This window comes from Diabrotica virgifera, chromosome 1 (assembly GCF_917563875.1).
Source record: "Diabrotica virgifera virgifera chromosome 1, PGI_DIABVI_V3a".
In the NCBI taxonomy this organism is placed as follows: Eukaryota; Metazoa; Arthropoda; class Insecta; order Coleoptera; family Chrysomelidae; genus Diabrotica; species Diabrotica virgifera.
Genome location: NC_065443.1, coordinates 109260071 through 109280435, shown reverse-complemented (window position 1 = coordinate 109280435; position 20365 = coordinate 109260071). Strand labels below are relative to the sequence as shown.

The following is a 20365-nucleotide window of genomic DNA, read 5'->3' as shown; positions in this document are numbered from 1 at the left end:
TTAAACAAAACTCGGTTTAAAACTGAATTAGAAGTACTGTATTAGTGAGACGAATTAAGTACTACTTCTGGGGCTATTCCGCTATGAGTTTTATTAAATGAGGAAGGTTTAAAAAGCACATTGGATGAAACTATTACACTTTTAAGCATTTTAATTACCATTCCTATATCAATATCTGAAGCAGAACGCTGTTTTTCGATGTTAAAACGAATTAAAACATTAGTTAAAAATACAACGAAAGTAGAACGACTTAGGTATGTTATCTGCAGAAAAGTATTTTGTAAATGGTATTGATAATTTTAATAATAAAATCATTGAAAACTTTGCAACCAAAAAAAAACAAGAAGGATGTATCGTAAACTTTAAAAGTAGTATTAACACAACTCTGTGTTAATAAATAAATTCAACATTTCAACAACATTCAAAACAACAAACACATTGAGATCTATTCTATCTAAAACTCAACCTAACAATGAACAAGAAAGAACAAATAATTGCATTTATAGAATACCTTGTGAATGCGAACAATTTTATTTAGGTGAAACATCAAGACCATTAAACGTTAGAATAAGTGAACATCAGTCTTATATTAAAAACAGAGAATTTGATAGATCTCAGATATATCAACACGCATAGGATAATGAACATAGAGTTCAGTGGAGAGATTCAAGTATAGTCCTGAAAGAATCAGATAGTAAAAAGAGAAAAATCAAAGAAGCGGCTCTAATTATGCTAAATGAAACCAATAGTGTCGCAAATTCCTCGGTAGAATGCAGTAGGATGTGGTTACCCATACTGAAAGAGGAAGTCAATAGAAAGAAAATACCACGATTAGTAAGTCAATAACATATCGAGTTAGTACAAATTTTATATTTTAGTATTACTTATTGTATATCTATGTAATATTAATATTATTTATAATTTAAACATATTAAAGTCAGAATTTGGTATTAGTTTTTTGAAGGTAGATTAAATGTAAGACTAAATACTTACGATGTCGGGATAGTATCACGAGGTTTTTTTCTGGTTTTCCCTCGTGATTTACTATGGAATCTCTAACGCGAGAATTTTACTGTCATCGTTGCATTTGGTTGTCTTTTTAAAGACAGATCACATGCTATGATTTTTTTGCGACGGATATTCTTGAGTTGGGATTGATTTCATGTAATCGAATGAACTATCTTTTAGTAAAGTCGTCCCAGGAACGCAACTCATAAATATTGGCGATATCATTTTAAAGTCTTCTACTTTAAAATGTATAATATACGTCTGAATTGCCAATATAAATGAGTCAGATTAAATAAATTATTAGAATAATTTTTTTACTTAGCAACAACATGTTTGTTTTATTTTAATAGTATTTTGTATTTTGACAACGAAACCCGATTTGGGCTTCGAAACGTTAATAAATTCATTTTTTAGTAAAATTGTGGCTTATTTCCCATAAAAAATACGTAATTATAAAAATGCCACAAGGAAATAGCTTCAGAACAACAACTCTGTGCATGTGTGTAAATAATGAAATAGGGGAGGCCGGGGCTGGTTGACGCATTTTTTACATTTTTGTACCTAGATGCTAAATTAAAAGATTTATTACAACTTTTTGCTCAATGTACGAAAATCTAATCTTTTGGGCAAGAGATTTTGTAAAAATAAACATCTTACAGACTGTACTTTATGTTCAATTTGAGAAGGAAACATGTATGTCACTGTGCGCCAACCAGCCCCGTCACGGGGTTGGTTAACGCACTACCTGGGGTTGGTTGACGCAGACAAAAAAAAAATAATTTAAAACACATTTTTAATTAAAATGTAAAAACATTTTATCAAAAAACTTAAAAAAAATACATACAATCATAAAGGCGTAAATCTAAATAACTAAATACATTAATATGAACTGTAGATAACATACGTACAAAAACATTAAAATACCTAAGTGTAAGAAAAACATTAATTGCTTTCGCAATTTACACAAACAAAAAAAATACCAGGATTGTCAGCACAAGCCTCATGCGCCCACATTTTGTAATTTGAGCATTGTATCCAGTTTTCCCCCGAAGCACTATTTTTGTATTTGTCCATACAATAGAGGCAAAAGGAGTCCTCTTCGTCTGAATCGATACAATCTTCATCAATTTCCTTCATTTTTTTGTTTTTGGCCTTTGTTTCTTTTTTTGAACCAATCCTTCTTTTGGCAGTTTTTGTATTATTTTGTTCCTCCTCAAGAGCATTTTTTACAGGCGTATCTGTCAAGATTGCTGTATGACGCTTTCTTTTATTATTTTTAGGTTGTTCCTTTCTAGCTGCAGCTTTTGGTAAAGGCTTTAATTTTAATGGAGTGATAGGAGGTGAGTTCTTATTCTCCTCTTGAATGGAACTTTTAGAACAGTTCATTTGACAATCAAGTTTGTTTTCAAAAAGAGAAACGTCATCAGGTTCCTTTTACCTCTCTGACTGCCCTTAGCATAACATCTGGTGGGGTTTTTCCCTTCTCGGACATTATTTTATAGATACGCATTTTGCTGAAATAAAATAAATTAAAGAAAATGTGAATTTTTGGATCGGGGTTGGTTGACGCATACACCAACCAGCCCCTTAGAGGGTGCGTCAACCAACCCCACGTGATGCCATTTTGTATTTACTAAAACTATACCTAAAATGTGGCATTTGTATTAAATCTAACGAGAACATATTATAAAAGAAGATTTTGCCATCATTATACAAGAGAAAATATTACATTATCTCTTAAAATAAAATCTTTACAACAAAAAGTGTGAGATATTAAAAATTTACTTACCACGCCAAAAAACGAAAAATGTGCCGTGTACACTCTATCACTACTGATCTCAAACTAAGAGTAACGTTTGTGAGTGGTGGTCATCGAAATGCTTCGGACACCGCTGATTGCGATGTTCTCAAGTATTTTAGTTGTAAGTAAATCTTAGTGCGTCAACCAACCCGGGGCGCCAACCAGCCCCGGTCTCCCCTAGTATTATTTTTATAATTTTGTAAATAGAGACTAAATCGTAATACAAGCTAAGTACTGTTAGCAGTAAATATGGTTGTAAGTTGAGAGTTTTTTATTGCTAATGCATTTACGGAACTGTTTTGATAAATTTTGAACAATTTCTTGGCACCTCAGATAAATATACATAAGATTCATAAGGTAAAAGTATCAGCGCCTATTTTTTTTTTAATTTTTGTTTAATAACTTTTTTGACAATATCGTGAACCCGTCACTAAAAATTTTGGCGGCTGTCCGAATTCTGGCACTACCTTCTTAAAGTGGTACGAGCCGCCACTGTTATTTATAACGCAAATAATATTTTTTTCTAATTTGTTTTTCAAGCTTTAGCAAGTCTAAAATAACTTAGTCTAGATATTTGTTTTGGAAGACGAAATTCGCCTTAGGGGGAACTTCTAATTAAACACCAACCTAAAAACATAAAAATGGTAAACCCCAACCACAGTCCCCAACTACATAAAAGACATAAATAATAACTTATATTATGCATTAAGATGTTGTACAAGGTACTTGTTGCCGGTATCTAGGTACGTCTTCAAAAACACGCGAGTATGAAAATTGAATTTATTTTCATGATTATTTTCCGAGTTGTAAATTTTTATTTTATTAAACACTTTGATATGCACTTGGAAAATATATTTTTCGCCTACAACAATGCAATTTTCATTTGTCCCTCATGTTAGTAGGTTAAATTTTTTCCTGAATCTCTCCCGAATCGAATTCAAAAGGTTTCATAACGATCCGTCTTACTTTAAAAATGTTAGAGGTGTCGTAATGCTTTAGGTATTTCCTATTTATTTTACAATAAACAGTACCGACAGAAACGTACCTGCAAATGTATAAGTTTTTCCTCGATCTGGTACTTTCTTGGCAAAACCAAAGTCGGTTAACTTGATGTAACCATTCACAGCTAAAAGTAAGTTTTCTGGCTTAAGATCACGATAAATGATGCCTCTAGAATGAAGATATTCGAATGCCAATAGCACACATGAACATATGAATCGCGCTTCCTTTTCTTCAAACCTTTTATTCTTTTGTCTTTGAAGCAAACTCCATAAATCCCCACCTAAAATATAAATATAATTTTAAATCATATCTTGACCAAATAATAGGCTTAGGTCAAACCGGCAACAGGTGTATGTTCTCAAAAATTGATAGTGTGTAAAAATTATTCTTTATTAAAATCAGCTAAGTACTTTCGGCAATATCACGTGAAATCATCAGAGCTTCATCTTACAGGTTATAAATGCCTCAAAAAAGAGTAATTGTAGAAATACAACATATTAAAAACTTTTTAAAGATTGGATACAGTGTTAGGCTTCTGATATAGGCTGAAAAACCCTTTTAAATACTAAAATCTTTCACATCTGATGTGATTACACTACAACGGCTGCCAGATGATTACGGAAACAAACATGTGACCGCCATTTTAGTGTAATGCAAAAATGCAGTGTAAAACAAATTAACTTTTTAACTTTATATCAACTATTTAGCTTTTGAATGGGGTGCAAAAAATCGCAAAAATCGCGATGTTTGCACTAAATCTATATAAATAAAAATGAATGTTTGTATGTATAATAGTATGTATGTATGTATGTACCTTATACGCCCGCCAGTCAATGGGAGCAAGAATAGGATATTACCTCCGAATTCTATCCTGCTGCATGGATTTTAATGAAATTTTGGTAATAGCCTCTACATATCTCCTAATTCAAAGTCTACCCTATGCCGATGTGTGCTTTTATCTTGGGGGTGGTTCCCACCCCTTCTAAAGGGTGAAAAAATGTTTGATGATGATGATGATGGTGATGTTTGGCATGGAAACTAGTCCATTTGCCACAGATTTTTGCATATTAATATAATCTTATTATAAGTTATTAATTATGATATATTTACGAACTGAAACTGGACTGTTACAAATCTAAATTATATATCCGGAAGCGTATAGATAATTGCATACGAGTTCAAATATTGATTTCTGATTGAGTGACAGCAGATGTGTTATGTTTGCTGGAAGTTGCACCTTACTTTTTACAAGGTTTTCAGAAAATATGTCTGAAAGCGTTTTATTCTTAAAACATCCAAAAAGGATGTGATTAATATCACACTGGGATATATTATCGCATGAGCACTTTCCTGATTCGATAATTTTGAATCTAGCCAGGTGAGCTGGAACAGCACCGTGACTAGTTTTTAGTCTTACGATAGTTGCAGCTGATCGTTTAGTTATGTTATATTGAAATATATGTGGTAATTCTGTTAAGGATGGTAACACAGGATGAATCTTATAATAATGATTATTTGAAGTATTCGCCAATACTTTCCATCTGTCTTTCCAGTTATAGTTTATTTTTTCATTATGAAATTTGGTTAGATCCGTAACAGTGAAAATATATTCTTGTATACCAGAATGCGTGGAATTCTTAGCAAGGAAAAATTTTTTGGTTACAACAACTACGGAATTCGCTAGAGAATCTAATTCTAAGCAAAAACGGTTCTATAATTTTTTTTGAAAACTCAATATTTTTGAGTTATTCGTGGTTGAAAATTGGCCATTTTGAATGAAACTTTAACACCTTTTCGAACGGTTTTTTGCGAATACCTTAAAAACTATGCATCTAACTAAAAAAACTATATAAAACATTTTTGTAGGTTATAAAAAAACCAAGAGACACTTACCTTCATAAATCTTCTAGTTATAACACAAAAAGAGATATGGTAGGTGAAAAGAGTTTGTTTTTTTGGTACATGTTCAAATTGGTGTGTACAACTTGAAATAACAAAGAAACGGTAGATTTTAGGTGTATAATGCTCCCAATATCTTTTGTAGTGCTTAAAATACCTTTAAAATGAGCAATATTAAAGGTAGATTATGTTCAAACTAAGCGAGATATGCTGCAAACAAAATTGTTAACTAATGTATCTTAAGAAAAACTGAGAAGTAATTTTAACCCTCATCCATCAGAATGTAAATGCATCGTTTTACTTTTGCAATACCTTTTATTATAATTTTATTTCTATCTTCAAAAAGTTATATAGATTTAAAATAAATGGTTTTTGAAAAAATAAGATTAAATTTTTATCTAAAAAACCCTTTATTTTTGTGTGGTATCTCTTTTTCGTATCTCTTATCATTTTCGAGTAACATGGAGAAAAATAAGATTTTTAAGAAAATTTAAAAATGTGCTCTATAATTTGATTTTTTTTTAAACCATTCATTTTAAACCAGTCCAACTTTTGGAACATAGAAATAGAAATAATACTATAGTAAAAAGTATTGTAGAAGGAAAACGATGTACTTAAATAATTCTGATGGATGAGGGGTTAAATATACTTCTCATTTCTTCTTAAAATACATTAGTCATCAATTTTTTGCAGCATATCTCGCTTAGTTTGATTGTAATCGACATTTAATATTGCTCATTTTAAAGGTCTTTTCAAGAGCTACAAAAGTTATTGGTATCAGTATACACCTAAAATTGACTGTTTCTCTGTTATTTGAAGTTGAATACACCGATTTGAGCATGCACCAAAAAACAAACTCTCCTCACCTACCATATCCTTTTTTGTATTATAACTAGAAGATCTATGAAGGAACGAATCTCTTCTGTTTTTTATAAGCTACAAAAACATTTTATATAGTTTTTTTGTTAGATGCATAGTTTTTAAGGTATTCGCCAAAATCCGTCCTAAAAGGTGTCATTTTTCAATGAAAATGGGCAATTTTCAATCGCGAATACTCAAAAAGTATGGAGTTTTCAAAAAATAATTATAGAAAAGTTTTTGCTAAGAATTAGGTTCTATAGCTTACGCCGTGGCTATTTTAATCAAAAAAAATGTCACCCCCGAGAAGATGTGGGAACCACCCCCAAGATAAATGCGCACATCGGCATAGGGTAGACTTTATTTCTTGAACTATTCGCTACTTACGGTGAAAATATCAAGTAAATCGGTGTAGTAGGATGGAATTCAGAGCCAAATACCCACATTGACTGCCCTATTATAGACTCGCAAACTATGCATTTGATCATATGATGACCTTAATGAAAGTCGTTGTACATGAACCTGGGAAGGTTTCTGAATTGGTACAACCAAACTAAGTAAAAAGGGGCTTGCCCCCCATAATTATGTTTTATGTTTTTGGACAAACTGTTCTTTTTTAATTTTATATGATGTAGAACCAAAAGATACATTCAACCCTAAATTTTTACTTTTCTATCACCAACCGTTATTTTTTAACAGCCTTCTAAATATTACCTCTTCTATATAAATAATAATGATGTTTGTATGTATGTATGTATGTATGTATGTATGTATGTATGTATGTATGTATGTATGTATGTATGTATGTATCTATGTATGTATGTATGTATGTATGTATGTATGTATGTATGTATGTATGTATGTATGTATGTATGTATGTATGTATGTATGTATGTATGTATGTATGTATGTATGTATGTATGTATGTATGTATGTATGTATGTATGTATGTATGTATGTATGTATGTATGTATGTATGTATGTATGTATGTATGTATGTATGTATGTATGTATGTATGTATGTATGTATGTATGTATGTATGTATGTATGTATGTATGTATGTATGTATGTATGTATGTATGTATGTATGTATGTATGTATGTATGTATGTATGTATGTATGTATGTATGTATGTATGTATGTATGTATGTATGTATGTATGTATGTATGTATGTATGTATGTATGTATGTATGTATGTATGTATGTATGTATGTATGTATGTATGTATGTATGTATGTATGTATGTATGTATGTATGTATGTATGTATGTATGTATGTATGTATGTATGTATGTATGTATGTATGTATGTATGTATGTATGTATGTATGTATGTATGTATGTATGTATGTATGTATGTATGTATGTATGTATGTATGTATGTATGTATGTATGTATGTATGTATGTATGTATGTATGTATGTATGTATGTATGTATGTATGTATGTATGTATGTATGTATGTATGTATGTATGTATGTATGTATGTATGTATGTATGTATGTATGTATGTATGTATGTATGTACCTTATAGACTCGCAAACTATGCATTTGATCATATGATGACCTTAATGAAAGTTGTTGTGCATGAACCTGGGAAGGTTTCTGAATTGGTACAACCAAACTAAGTAAAAAAGGGGACTTGCCCCCCCCCATAATTATTTTTTATTTTCTTAGACAAACTGTCATACCTGTACGTCATAAGGGGGCTTGTCCCCCCTGATATATTTTTTTAATTTTTGGACTATCCGTGGTCATATCAATATTAATCCCCTTTACCAACATGTCCTGCCTAATCGTCTCCCTAATTTTTGGACAAACCGTTTTTTCTTAATTTTGTATGATGAAGAAGCAAAAGATACATAAAATTTTAAATTTTCACTTTTTTGTCTTCAACCGTTATTTTTTAATTGCAATTTAAATATTTAACATCTATATGTATTATATAAAATTATCCGACCTCAGTGTTTGTTGCCATACTTCTCCGAAACCACTTGACCGATTTTTATGAAATTTAGCAGTTAGACTCGACCGGACTGGGAGTAGGTTGTTATCTATATTTCATACCCGTACGTCATAAAGGGGTTGCGTATGACGTCATAACTCTCACAATAATTACGTGAAAAATACGAAATTAAATAAGTGTACTCCTTTCTGGGCAGAACCGTACTAAAATTTTTTCTCTAGCGCAATCGGTGTCCGAAATACAATATCTTAAGCCGTAGAAATATTCTAAGGACAGAAGAAGAACGATCAACAAATTTCATCGAAGAAAAGTTCAACTGTTTAACTTTTGGACTTAAATTGGGCAAAATATGAATTTTTTAATTTTTCGAAATTTTCAAAAAGTATCTCTAAACCGAACTTTTCTGACAAACGGCAAGCATTTTCATTTATTTTATTTTATTTCATTTTATTTAATTTTATTCAGTTTTATTTATTTTTATTCAATTTTATGAAATTTTATTTAATTTTATTTAATTTTATTTATTTATAATTAATTTTAATTTAATTTTATTTTGATTAATCAATACCTATATAGTTAGACAACCCCGAACCCAATTATAAATACAGGATTGTTTTGACTGTAGATAAAATAAAGCTGTTATATTCATTATAAGATAAACAAATTTAAGATTGTAACTGTTGCACTACAAACTTTAATTTGTTACTTCTAACTAAACTTTATTACTTCAAACATCATGTGTAATAATTAAAAATAATGATAAAACCTCATTCACATCGAGCATTTTTTGTTTATGAATTACGAATTCTTTTTGTTTATTTTAAGTTTATTGTATACAAAAGTTTGTTTTTATCTATTGAGGCAGTACGAAGTTTGCCGGGTCAGCTAGTTGTTAATAATTATTAAAAAACGGACGCGAACTCTAGGCAGGAAACAGGTAGGTTTTCTTCCTATATGTCTACAATAACTAAAAAAGTAGTCGGATATCTGGATCTTTGAGTGTCCCGAGAAAATCCTTATTTCTCTGGACTATAATATAGAACTACCTTCTCCTAAATGTTTAGGCAATTTAATATTGTCAGGCAAAGGTGCTATCAGTTTAAAAATGAAAAAAAGTGCGATTTTCGAAAAATTACTCTTTTTAAACAGTTGTATCTTCGAATACACTATTTAGAAGGAATTTAATTTACAAATGCTTGTTTGAAAGGTATTTAAAAACTCGTTCATCCGTTTCGACATTTCTTTTCTTTGTTTAGTTAAATTTTGACAATTAATTAGAAATCATAAAATTTTGTAAGTATTCTTTTCGTTCTTAAAACACAACGTATCTTTTAGAGTTTGGAAAATTATTTAACCAAAAAGTTGACATTATAGAAAGAAAAATGAGACCTTGCGCGATAAACTTGGTCCACTGGTCTCTTCAGAGCCTATTTTACTTCAAATTGGGCCCGAGGCACTACACAATTTTCGGGCCCCTAAATATAATTTAAATAATAACTTTTTTAAATCTATCAATTTTAATAGGAATATAGTTGCACAAGAGAATAAAATTTTTATTAACAATAAATAAAATTTATATTTAAACAATTAAACATAGTTTAACGGGATAGGCGCAAACTTTCGGCTTCAATGCTATTTAAATGCATTCGGTTTTTTCGAAGCCTGAGAAAACTAATAAGTATTTTTGAAAAATTTAAACGCAGAATGAAAGATTACGTTACTGCCGAGGGCCGAAAGTCCCTGAAATCTTCGATAATGTTTATTTTAATAAGTTACAGGGGTAAAACAAAGAGAAAATTGAGTGTGATTTTTAATTTTAAATTATCTGATTCAAAAGAAACTTTTTATTTATTCTAGGGGACATTCGGCCTTCGGTAATAATGTAATCTTTCATTCTGCATCTAAATTTTTTAAAAATATTTGTTAGTTTTTTGAGGATTTTGAGGTTTATTGAGGAAACTTTGTGCCTATCCACTTAATTATACAGTATGTCCCTCTAAGTTGTATCCATATGAAAAACTTTTTTATTATTAATTTTACGAAAAAAAGTTATTCTTCATAAAAAGCTCTGCATGGTCCAAAACCTAAGATTTAACCATCAAATATCAAATTTTTTGTATATTATACGAGGTATGTCAAAAAGTTTGAATTTCATTCAAGAGTAAAGTAGCTTTATTTTTCACAATATTGAAAATTGCTATCATAAAAAGTTGTTTGGAATTAAAAACTATATTCTAGTATGCAATTACATCGTTCTAATTGAATTTTTTTTTTGAAAAATTATGGAAAACTAACATTATTTTCAGTTATTTTACTTCAGATAACTCTTTTATTATCAATTTTACGAAAAAAAGTGATTCTCAATAAAAAGTTCTGCATGGTCTAAAACCTAAAATACAACCATCTTATGTCAAATTTTATCAATTTTATACGAGGTATGTCAAAAAATATGAATTTCGCTCAAGAGTAAAATACATTTATTTTTCACAATATAGAAAATTGTTATTTTAAAAAGTTATTTAAAATTAAAAACTATGTTCCAGTATGTAATTACATACTTCTAATTGAAATATTCTGAACTATAAAGGTACTTTACTTTTGATCTAAATTTATCTTTTTTGACATACCTCGTATAAAATTGATAATATTTGATATAAGATGGTTGTATTTTAGGTTTTAGACCATCCAGAACTTTTTATTAAGAATCACTGTTTTTCGTAAAATTAATAATAAAAGAGTTATCAGAATTGAAATAACTGAAAATAATGTTATTTATCCATAATTTTTCAAAAAATATTTTTTTTCAATTACAAGGATGTAATTGCATATTAGAGTATAGTTTTTAATTCCAAACAACTTTTCATAATAGCAATTTTCAATATTGTGAGAAATAAAGCTACTATACTCTTGAGTCAAATTCAAACTTTTTGACATACCTCGTATAACATTCAAAAATTTTGATATTTGATGGTTAAATCTTAGGTTTTGGACCATGCAGAGCGTTTTATGAAGAATAACTTTTTTTCGTAAAATTAATAATAAAAAAGTTTTTCATATGGATACAACTTACAGGGACATACTGTATGGTTATCGTTTATCATTGCCTGTTCGTAAAATGAAAGAATTTTGAAAATTTGTTTTGTTATTGTAATAAACATCTTTTGTTTGGTGATCTTTCTGGGCCCCATTCAAATACGGGCCCGAGGCAGGTGCCTCACGGGCCTAGTGGTAAAATAGGCCCTGGGTCTCTTCAAATATAGCGTAAAAAGGGCTATTTTTAATCCTTTCGAGGGGCATATCTGAGGCCCAAGGTCACCAAGAGGGCTAAAAGGTTACCTTCTACCGTGGGCTTCGTAAGGGGAGCTGAGGGGAGCAATGGTGTAACGAGACATCCGGGGAGGAGTGATCGGTATTGTATGTAAGTTGCAAGTACAGGGAGAGACCGCATGTCTCTGGAAAAACAAATTCGAACTCATACGGGGGTTCCTATGGGTATTGGGGGATTAGCATCCCCAAGCCCCCCGGTGCGGTCGCAACTATGACTCTCTTAAGGTACAACAATATACATACTAAAATTTGGTAAAAATTTACGGACCCCCACAAAATTGGTCGAAATTAAAAATATTGCTCAATTATAATATTTTATACTTACCCAAACACGATTCCATCAAGAAATAAATATACTTGCTATCTCTGTAAGTCCTGTATAATCTGACAATAAACGGCGACTTCGAACTCATCTGAATCCTTTTCTCGTTAAAAACATGTTCTTGTTGATTCTGCTCAACAATCTCAATTTTTTTGAGGTACTTTAATGCAAATACAATCTTTTCATTTTTAGTGTGCTGTACCAACTCAACTCTTCCGAACCCACCAACTCCAAGAGTTTTGATAATTTTTAAATCAAACAAATTAATATCGTCGTATTCACCGTGCACAGACCGTATGGAATCCTTGGGTTTGTCTTTTACTTTGATATACTTGAAGTTTTTGATGTCTCCTAAGTGATCTACGAATTCTTTTCGAGTTAACGTTAAACATTCGACGCCAGGACTATTGGCAGTTACGGTTGCTTGTCTACAATCTTCTTCTAATAGAGCCAGTTCACCAAAACAATCTCCTTTTTTGTATACTCCAACGGTTCCTACTCCTTCTTTGCTTATCGTGACAGTTCCAGCTCTAATAATGTAAAATTTGTCACCTGAAATTAAAAGAATTTTTTTACGTAAATCTTTCACCTGATGCGTAAGAGACTATACTAAAATCAGAATAAAGATGCACTAGAAATAAATAAACCAAGACACGTTGACTTTTACAAGGAGCACACCCAAATCACGATTTACAATGTATATAGGTACATTGTAAATCCCAAATCATTATTAACAAAATTTATACATTGTAAATCATTATTCGGCAGTGCTCCTCGTAACATTCAACATGTCTTGATTTGTTTATTTCTAGTGCATCTTTATTGTAATTTTAGTATAATTAGTAACTTATGCATCAGAGACAATGCTGCAACTAATCTTGCAGGGGAAAAGTAGAAGGAAAGCGAGGACCGGGAAGGCGAGGGATTTGCTGGCTGAAAAATCTACGTACGTGGTTCAACACAACCACTACAAATCTTTTTAGAGCAGCAGGGTGCAAAGTACAGATTGCCATGATTGTCGCCAACATCCGAAACGGATAGGCACTACAAGAAGAAGAAGATGCATCAGAGACATGGACATTAAATAAAAATCAACAAGATAATGGAAGATAATATAGTGCAGATATGGGAACGAAAAGTACTAAGGAAAATATTTGGAGGAAAAATCGAGAGAGAAGTTTGGATCAGAAGGGCAAATGTAGATCTGAGACAGTTATATGGGGAGCCCAGCATACTAGGTGTAATAAGAACAGAACGACTAAGATAGCTGGGACATAATATCTACAAAAGATGCCAGAGAGTAGATTATAGAAAATGCTACTCTCAAATACAATAATTGGAGGACGAAGAGAAGAGGTTGATCCAAAACAATGTAGAAAATGAATATAGAAGATTTTCAAAAGGCTCAACGCTACAAATTGGAGGATGAAAGCAATGAACAAGGACTGATGGAGGAGAATGGTCAATCAAGGGGGTCCGGACAAACAATCCCCGGACAAATAATCCCCGGACAAATAATCCCCGGACAAATAATCCCCGGACAAAAGATCCCCACAAAAAATCCCGGACAAATAATTCCCACAAATTTTTTTGGACAAAATATCCCCACAAAAAATCCCGGACATAAAATCCCCAAGAAATATTTGCTGCCGATTAGTTATCTAAAAGTTTTTCCGAAATTTTAACAAATTTCGAATTCCAATTCCATGCTGAAAACTTCAAATTTTACATGACAAAAGAGTGTGAGTTTTTTCAAAAATCGTGGAAGATATGGGGAATGAGCTAAGGCCCCGTTTTCATGTCAGGCGCTCAACGCGCGTTTTGATAGCGCGCGATTACAACTACATACATTTTACTGAAGACCGTTCACATGCTAACGCGCGTTTTAGGTCATTAAGACGCGCGTTGGCATGTGAACGGTCTCAAGTAAAATGTATGTAGTTTTAATCGCGCGTTATCAAAGCGCCTGTCATGAAAACGGGGCTTTAGCTCATTCCCCATATTTTCCACGATTTTTGAAAAAAACTCACACTTTTTGTCATGTATAAACAAATAAAGTTAACAAAAATATAACACAAAAATAAAGTTTTCAGCATGGAATTGGAATTCGAAATTTGTTAAAATTTCAGAAAAACTTTTAGAGAACTATTTGACAGCAAATATTTCTTGGGAATTTTTTGTCCGGGATTTTTTGTGGGGATATTTTGTCCAAAAAAATTTGTGGGGATTATTTTTCCGGGATTTTTTGTGGGGATATTTTGTCCGGGGATTATTTGTCCGGGGATTTTTGTCCAGGGATAATTTGTGGGGATTTTTTGTCCGGAATTATTTGTCCGGGGATTATTTGTCCTAGCTTCAAGCAAAATAAATGAAGTGATTCAATATTAAAGAAAATTATTATAAAACTTCCAAAATGAACTAAAATATTCCAAAATATGCTACCGTATCTCTCGGCGGAACCTGTAACTCAGAGACGGGGGCAGACACATAAAACATCCAAACTTCTTAATTAATATGTCGGTTTGTGGTATTCTAATGATTTCTCTTGTACTTGCTCATTATAAATATAGCGTCAGTGCATGATCTTTACAACTTAAATGCTTGTTGTTATTAGAGAGTTATTGCCACCGGCAAATAAAGGATCCTTTATTACAGGATACTTTAATAAAGGACAAATACAGGACGGGTCTAAAAGAGTGGTATTGCAAACGCAGTTAAAGAATCTTTTATTTTGACAAATGACATGAAATATTTTTGTAAATATAAAAATAACCTATAAAATTCCATTTGTCGATATAAATTAAAATAAGATAATTGAAGAGTAAAACGTTAAATTTAATTATTTTGTCATTTAAAGATGTTTAGAGAACAACATAATATATCCCATAATACTCATCGTTCAATAATATGGAAGTGCAATAAATTGGAAATACTATTTTAGGAGTTTTTAAATACTTTTGCATTATGGGTATATGTAATGGGGAATTTCTGGAGAATATATTATTAGGGAATAGTGGATATCCATTCCTCAACTACAACTACCGAATGACACCATTCCAGAATTTTCAGACAGAAGTTGTGTTTTTATAATCCATCACAAATCCCTTCAAGAATTGTTATTGAAAGAACATTTGGTATTGTGAAGAGATTTCCCGTTTTACCATATGTAATGAGATGCAAGTTACCTTTTATTCAAAGAATAATATCAGCTTGTCCAGTTTTACATATTGCAGTAGTACATAATAGAGAAAACGTTGAAATACTGGCAAATGAGTGTGCTGTTGATATTGATATAGAAGCTGTGGCAGTACATTTTCAACCAGGAGCTAATCTAATGCGACTAAATTGTGTGTGTGTTTGTTTAAAATTATTGTTCGACATTTAAAGCTAGCGCTTAAACTAATTTTATTTTTATTGGACTGCAGTTTGTTAATAAATTTATATAAATATTATATTGGTGACTGATTTTAAGTATTTTATGATCATTAGCAGGTTTTAAATAATAAATTTATAAATATATACATACATGCTATTGGCGTTTGATCTTTTATCCATTATGGCTCTCTCTTTCTTTCTTTTCACCTCTGGATAACTAGTTATCAGGAAGTTTATCTGACAGATTAGATACTAATAGATATCTGACAGAGAAAAACTTCCCGTTAACTAGTTATCCGGAGCTGAAAAGACAGATACTAAGGATACTGTTATATAAACTTCCCAATAATTAGTTATCTGAAAATAAAAAGACCTCTAATCTGTCAGATAACCTTCCCGATATACAAAAAGATAATAGAAGAATTAAGCTTTATGTTGGTTTTTATTAATTTTTTTGGCAATGTTTAAATAAACAAATACTGATGGCATGAAATGGATCACGAACAAGGAGGAATGAAGAAGGAATTGGAGATTGTGTTTACCATTAAACGCATAAAACTGCAGTATCTGGGACACATATGATAAATCAGCACCGTTACTCCCTGCTGCAGTACATATTGCAAGGTACAGTCAAAGGTAAGCGAAGACCTGGTAGAGGGAGAATATCAATGGAACTGTTTCGAATAGCAGCTAGCAAGGTTACGATTGCTATATGATTTCCAACATTCGAAACGGATAAGAACCAAAAGAAGAAGATGGCATGAAAATGAAAGTGTATTAATACTTTTGATTAAAAACTTAATAGATTCTAATCTATAAAAGATTAAATTTTCAAAAATAAATACTTGAACCTTTGTTTTATTTTGTTAACCTGTTGTTATATATCTGTTGAATAGAACTCTATTTTGAATCTAGAATTTTAACAAATCCTAACTTTCATTAAAATTTATTGATCTTATATCTTCAATAAATATTTATTTCTATAGAAAAATGTAAAATATATTGAGTTTAATAAATGAGTTACTGATATTTTAAGTCTGATCATTGTAATTAGTAACAATTTAAAATTATTTACATAATATTCCTTTTTACAACTTCTTGTAATAACTCAAGCTTCAATAAAATGTTCTTTTCTATATTCGTTTGGGTCAAAACATCAATAATCTATATCTCAGAATATTACTTTAATAAATAAAACCCAACATACAACTTTAATGATGAAAGTTTAATCAAATATCAATCCCACAATACATAAATTATCAATCCAAAGAAGCGACAAGATAAATTCAAAATACAAGTGAAGTTAGACCTTTCTTCACATTTTTGATACGTTATGTCAAAATAAAGGAACTTTTATTAAAATAAAGGTGTCCTCTAATTTTCCTTAAATACAGGCGGCCTGTATTTTATTAAAAGACAAAAATAAAAGACGCAATACTGCGCATGCTTATATGTCAAAATAAAGGATCTTTTATTACAGGTCGACTTAAAAGACGTTGGCAATAACTCTCTATTCTGCTCATCATCATCATCATCATCATTATCACGTAGCGCTACAACCATGGGTGGGTCCTGGCTGACTGTATAACTTTCTTCCAATGTGTTCGGTCTTCCATCAACCTACCTGCTTGGATGTTATCTCTCCATCGCATTCTGGGACATCCGAGTGGTCTTTTGCCTGTAGGAATCTCTTCCCATACCAGTCTTACAAGTCTCTCGATTAGAAGTCTGTGCACGTGGCCTGCGCATCTTAGTCGCTGTGATTTAATTTCTTGGAAAATATCAGTGCCATTGTAGAGTTATTTTAATTCGAAGTTGGTTCTGATCCTATACTGGTTTGTGTTAATGTCGTGGTGAGGTCCGAAAATTTTTCATTTCAAGTATTTTTCATTCAAAACGTCTGAGCTTTTCTTCGTTTGATTTGGTCATGGTCCACGTTTCGCAACTATATGTTAGTACAGGTCTGACGATGGATTTATAGATTTTGATCTTGGAACTTCTTGTAAGATTTTTTGATTTTATAAGCTTATCCAGTGCCAATAGACAGCGATTTGCTGATTGGATTCTGTCTTTTATTTCTTCAGTAACATCGTTGTCAGCTGTGATTACGGCCCCCAGACACTTAAAACGTTGTACTCTTGCGAAATTGAAGGTGTTGACCGTCACATTTTGTCCTACCCTGTCTCTTTGTGTCGTTCTATTTATACACACATATTTCGTCTTCTCTTCATTAATCCTCAGCCCTACTTCACTTGTTGCTCCTTCCACCTTATTGAAAATGGCTTTTGTGGATAGCATGGAGTCTCCAACGAGATCAATGTCATCTGCGTATGCTAGTAATAACTTGGGACCTTGAACCGATTGCAGTTCTGTTTTTATTTCGGCCGACCTCATGGCTTTCTCTAATACAATGTTAAAAAGTAGTGGAGATAACGCATCACCCTGTTTGAGTCCACTGTTGATTTCGAAGTTGTCAGACAGTTTATTATTTACACGTACTTTTGATATTCCATCCTCCATACATACTTTAGTCATCCGAATGAGTTTCTTTGGTATTGAGAACTCCGCCATGGTATTATGTATCTGTCATCATATATATATATATATATATATATATATATATATATATATATATATATATATATATCTGTCATATGCCTGTCGAAAGTCTATGAAGAGATTGTGTATGGGTCTGTTATACTCCCATCCCTTTTCTAGTAGCTGTCTCAGCGGCAAATTCCTCTGTAATTCGCGCATTTTGTTTTGTCCCCTTTTTTGTGGATGGGCACTATGATGTTTTCCTTCCATCTTGCTGGTATCCTTTCTTCTAACCATATCTGTGTTATTAATTGGTGGATTTGGCGATGTAGTGTTTCTCCGCCATATTTCAGAAATTCTGCTGATATCTCGTCTGTACCCGGCGCTATGTGATTTTTCAGCTTATTTACGGCCTTTCGGGTTTCTTCAAAAGAGGGATTTTCTGCTGTTGTGTAGATCTCTTCTTTGTGCTGTTCTTCCTGTATGATGTTTAGGTCCCTGAAATACCCTTTCCATTCGTCTGTTAGTTCTTTATCGTCGATTATCATATGGCCTTGATTGTCTCTCAGTGTATGGATAGAATTGGTTCTATGTCCTCTTTTCTCAGTGTAGATTGCTTTATAGAATTCTTTGGAGCCTGGTTTGGGTCGGTCTCTCTCCATAGCTTCATATTTTTGTTGTTTATAGTTTCTTTTCTTTGTGCGTATCATTTTTCTTGTTTCTTTTCGGCAGTCGTCGTATTCCTTTTTACTTTTGTCTGTTTGTAGTTGTATCCATGTCTTCCTTACTGTTTGTCTTTTTTCCAGCTGTTTCAGACATTCATCGTCATACCATCTTTTTGCCCTCTTCTGCCTACTCTTTCCAAAGATCTTGTCAGCTATCTTGGTTATTATTTCGGCAGTCGTTTTCCACAGCTCTTCTATATCATTGTAAACTGTTTCAGAGTTCAAGGTTTGTTCAAGTTGATCTATATATTTTTGATTTTGTTTTGATTTTGTTTTGTTTCTCTGTGTTCTGCATTTCGTCCATGTTCCATTGTGGGTTCATTGTTGTTTTGTTGTATTTGTGACTAGATATTCTGGATTTGATAGTTGTTTAAGGGTGTCTAGTCGGATAAACTTTGATATATGGGAACACTGAAACAGGGGCAGTTTTAATTGTGGAACAGGTTAAAAATTTGGAACGGTCAGACCACGAAAACGACACATTTATTTTGTCCGACAGAACAGACTTAAACTCTCCGAACAGAAATTAAACTCTCATGCAAAAATCAGACTGCCTTTATCACCTGTCATAATTCCTGTCATTTGACATATTCTACATGTTCCACTCATTAAAACGCCCATTTGGTGATATATACCAGTCTGATTTTTGCATTAGAGTTTAATCTGTGTTCGGAGAGTTTAAGTCTGTTCTGTCGGACAAAATACATGTGCCGTTTTCGTGGTCTGACCGTTCCAAATTTTTAACCTGATCCACAATTAGAACTTCCCTTGTTCCACTGTTCCCATATATCAAAGTTTGTCCGACTAGACACCCTTAAGCTATTAACAAATTTTCAGCTTGCTATTAATCGACTTTTTTTTCATACGCGGGATCCAGACCTATAATTTTAATGTGGTGTTTAATAAATTAATTCCTTTGTAATTATCCAGGTCTGACCTATCACCTTTCTTGAATAGAGTTATTAGGATCCTTAATCTCTATTCTCGTGGTATTCTGTTTTATTGTATTATTTTTGGATTGGTTTTATTAGTTGTTTGGTCAGATTTGGTTCCCCGTACTTTATAATTCATTGGGTAATCTGTTCTCTCCTGGTGATTTTCTATTTTTTTAATTTTTTAATACTTCCTGCACCTCTCTTGGTTCATTATCGTCACATTCAGCAAATATACAGGGTGTAACAAAAATACAGGTCATAAATTTGATTGCATATTCTGGGATCAAAAATAATTCGATTGAACCTAACTTACCTTAGTACAAATGTGCACATAAAAAAAGTTACAGCCCTTTTAAGTCACAAAATGAAAATCGATTTTTTGAATGTATCGAAAACTATTAAAGATTTTTTATTTAAAATGGACATGTGGCATTCCTATGACAGTAGCATCTTAAGAAAAAATTATAGTGAAATTTGGACACCCCATAAAAATTTTATGGGGGTTTTGTTCCTTTAAACCCCCCAAACTTTTGTGTACGTTCCAATTAAATTATTATTGTAGTACCATTAGTTAAACACAATATTTTTAAAACTTTTTTGCCTCTTAGTA

General features: G+C 31.9%; 1 protein-coding gene across 1 annotated transcript in view; it reads right to left on the bottom strand.

Moving 5' to 3' along the window:
• Window positions 1-20365, bottom strand: part of LOC126889883 (cGMP-dependent protein kinase 1-like) — a 57595-nt gene that overhangs the window by 8192 nt on the left and 29038 nt on the right. The window contains exons 4-5 of the mRNA XM_050658593.1: window positions 12186-12734; window positions 3855-4091 (exon numbers count right to left, since the gene is read on the bottom strand). Coding sequence (XP_050514550.1) covers window positions 3855-4091; window positions 12186-12734 — 786 coding nt within the window. The remainder of the gene's footprint in view (window positions 1-3854; window positions 4092-12185; window positions 12735-20365) is intronic.